Source organism: Arachis duranensis, chromosome 3, assembly GCF_000817695.3.
Source record: "Arachis duranensis cultivar V14167 chromosome 3, aradu.V14167.gnm2.J7QH, whole genome shotgun sequence".
NCBI classification, from domain to species: Eukaryota; Viridiplantae; Streptophyta; class Magnoliopsida; order Fabales; family Fabaceae; genus Arachis; species Arachis duranensis.
Window position 1 is genome coordinate 13,112,230 of NC_029774.3, and position 3,532 is coordinate 13,115,761.

The 3,532-nt window shown below is 34.4% G+C and overlaps 1 protein-coding gene across 1 annotated transcript; it reads left to right on the forward strand.

Annotated features, from left to right (window-relative positions):
- Positions 1-287: 287 nt before the first annotated feature.
- LOC107477707 (uncharacterized) lies at positions 288-3,532 on the forward strand. The gene is made up of 5 exons (XM_016097764.3): positions 288-477; positions 687-829; positions 941-1,070; positions 1,930-2,121; positions 3,127-3,532. The coding sequence occupies exons 1-5, from the start codon at positions 331-333 to the stop codon at positions 3,334-3,336; spliced, it is 822 nt and encodes a 273-aa protein (XP_015953250.1). The 5' UTR covers positions 288-330; the 3' UTR covers positions 3,337-3,532.

The following is a 3,532-nucleotide window of genomic DNA, read 5'->3' on the forward strand; positions in this document are numbered from 1 at the left end:
TAAACATCTCATTTTCAGAGATAAATTCATTTAAACTATTTAATCCAAAAAATTTAATCCGTTTTAACGGTTCTAATATCTTCCAAACATAACTTATTTTTATAAATATACAAAAAAGAATATATTTTAGTTGTCTTCTTAAGTTTTTATTTTATTACCTAAAAAAATTTATGTTTAATACTTAACTTATTTAAAAATTAAATTAAAAATTATTTATACATTCGTTTTTTCGTTGAAAAAAAGAGTTAAAATCTATATATAATTATTTTTATATAANGAGAGAGTATAGCGAGTAGGGTTGCGTGGTTGAGTGTAGTGAGTGGGGAAGGAATGCTGGGTATTGTGAGAGCATCATCTAGTTCCAGATTGTTCTCTACATTTCGCAGGGTTTCACCCTTCTCTTCGCGCTTCTCCGTTCGCTCAATGGCTCACTCTACTCCCTCTTTCAACAAAATCACCATCCAAAGGGATAACACCGTTAGTCTTCTTTCCCTCTCCCTTTCCCATTCATTTTCCAGGTTTTCAGTTCTGGACTCGGAGTCTTTGTTTTATTGTGTACATCCACTTTGTAAATTGTGTTAAGCAAATTCTAGGGTTTCGAATGCAATACTACTCTGTGTATGCTATGCACCTGTTCTAAGCAAATTCTAGGTTCCTAATATGCGGTATCTGTTTTCAATTATTAGACATTTGATGCATACGTCGTTGGCAAAGAAGATGCTCCTGGAATTGTTGTTCTTCAGGAGTGGTGGGGAGTGGATTTTGAAATCAAGAATCATGCTGTCAAGATTTCTCAGCTAGGTCCTGGATTTAAAGCTCTTATTCCAGAGTAAGATAAGATTTGCTGATCTGAATTCTTTATCCGTTATATGATACTATAATCTTCAATTGGATAACTGATGATGAGTGATGAAAATTGAAATTGCTTCCATTGTTCCAGTCTGTATAGAGGAAAGGTTGGTCTTGATGTCGCGGAAGCCCAGCATTTGATGGATGGGCTCGATTGGCAGGGCGCTGTAAAGGATATAGAGGCCTCGGTTAACTGGCTTAAAGCAAATGGTTCAAACAAGGTTTGTTACCGTTAATTTGTTGTGAAGATGATCCTTGATGGATATGTTGATTTCTTCACTAGTTTTTGAATTTTGTAATTTTATGATCATTCCCTAGTTGACTTGAACCTACAAAAGCATAAATTAGCCTTAGCTTTATGATTTGAAGTAAATTAGTTTGAATCTTTTACTTAGGATGTGTAGCACTGAATGCTGGTTGCTGCTCAAAATTGCAATTTACTAATGATACCTCCATGTTGGTTACTTCTAGTTCTTTTTTTTAATTTAAATATAATGAGTCATAAATGGTTAGCCAATGAAGACATATGTTCCTTGGGGATCATCTTTGTTTCATTTTTATTTGAAGAAATGTTCATATTGTGACCTTGATAATGGATTCATCTTATTAGGTGTAGATTATGGGTCAGTTTGGATTGACTTTTGAGAAAGGTACTTATGTTTTTTATTTTTTTAAAAAAGTTTTTTTTTAACAGACAATTTATTTTACATTTGGATAGGCTTTTTAAAAAGAGTTTTCAAGTATTAAAAACGTCTTTTGCTTCTGTTTTATTTTTAAAACAAGGTATTGTTAGCTTTTAGAAAAAGCAAATAATTTGCTTTTTTTTTAAATAAAAGTACTTCTTTAAAAGACCTCTTATGTTGTACTGTCCTGATATTTATAGAAATAGATGTTCGTTGATAGTTTGAAAGACGTTTGTCATTTGATTTATGTAGCTAATTCAAACTAGTGATAAAATATTTGGTTGTCATTGAAGTAGTAACAGTTAACTGCCAAATAAAAAAAATTCAATATCATTTTCCTTAAATTATGAATAAATAATGGACCAAGAGAATGTGAATTTATCTTTTCCCACAACAGGTTGGTGTGACCGGATACTGTATGGGGGGTGCTCTCTCAATTGCCAGCTCTGTGTTGGTTCCAGGGGTTGATGCCGTTGTAGCTTTCTATGGAGTTCCTTCTTCTGATCTTGCAGATCCTGCAAAAGCCAAGGCTCCTATTCAGGCTCACTTCGGAGAGCTTGACAATTTTGTTGGCTTCTCAGATGTCACGGTATGAGAATGTGTCTACAATACAAATTTCTGCTCTTTTTAATCACTTGCATGGTACTCAGATTATTCATATTTTGACTACCAAGTGTTTCCATTAAGAGCAATCTTCACTTTTGTTTAAATTACTTTTCTCCGATGAGAAGTGAATCATTGTATGCTTTCTCAGACCTTGGTAGGGAAGTAAGGAAAAAAAGGGATAATAGTGGAAGGGTCACTAGTTTTTTCTCTCTCTCATTCATTTGCCCAGTGTTTGAAAATTCTATCTTATTTTCAATGAGACCAATAGTAAGAGAAACAAAAATAAATTATAATCCTGTATTTTCATATTCACTTGGTGCATCAAGTGATTACATGGTCAACATTCTTTTTACGTGAGTAAACTGTATTTTCATTTTCACTTGGTGCATCAAGTGATTACATGGTCAACATTCTTTTTATGTGAGTAAAATTTCCCCCAAAAGGACCAAATTGTTATGGAAATGGATTCTCTCTATTTTTTCTTTCAATTGATGTTGTCAAGAGAAAACACGTGAGAGAAGATGTTAATTGTAAAATATTACACTTGAAAACATCAACTGAAAGAAAAATTTGAGAAGTCTATGGGTCAAACTGGACCATTCCATGTACGTTTTACCTCACGTTTATTTGGGCCAGGTAAAAATGGCATTAAACTTTTTATAGATGATTTTGATAGTAAAATTACTCATGGAGCTCATTCCTGAAAATTTCCACTCCATTTTTACCCCCCAAACCAAACAAAGGGAAACAAATTATTGGTAGAGAATGTAAAAAAAAAAAATCTCCGTAACTAACCGTTGAATCATTTCTGCTGTTTGTCACCAATGCACAGTGCATTTTCAAGTATTTTCCAGTATTTAATTGCCAGCGAAGTTGTTTCATCCACCTAAAATAGTTTATGTGAGGAAGGGGAGATGGGATAGGACACTTGATGTAACAGGGTAAAGTTGTTCAATTTATTGTTTTTGCATTGTTTGTGTCTACTCAGGCTGCCAAGGCCTTGGAGGAGAAGCTGAAAGCATCTGGAGTTCCACACGAGGTACACATATACCCCGGAAACAGCCATGCTTTCATGAACAGGTCACCGGAAGGAGTTGAGAGGAGGAAGAGCATGGGGTTGCCTGATCAAGATGAAGGTGCAGTTCAGTTGGCCTGGTCTCGCTTTGAGTCGTGGATGACTAGGTACTTGTCAAGCTGAATTCAGCTTCTTATGTTACAATGCTATACTATCTCTAGTAATTATAGTAAGGAATATAAAATGGTTGTTATTCTTGTGAGTGAGTGACTATGATACTTGTTACTCTTGTGGGGTGTTTCCTGATATGAGTGGATGCATCTGTTGTGAAGTTTGGCTTAGGAATAATCATAAAATGGTTGTGGTTTTCTTGTAGTTA

Coding starts and splice junctions, on each gene's coding strand:
- LOC107477707 (XM_016097764.3), top strand. CDS start 331: ATGCTGGGTATTGTGAGAGCATCATCTAGTTCCAGATTGTTCTCTACA. Junction 478..686: donor CCATCCAAAGGGATAACACC/GTTAGTCTTCTT, acceptor TTCAATTATTAG/ACATTTGATGCATACGTCGT. Junction 2,122..3,126: donor TTGGCTTCTCAGATGTCACG/GTATGAGAATGT, acceptor GTGTCTACTCAG/GCTGCCAAGGCCTTGGAGGA.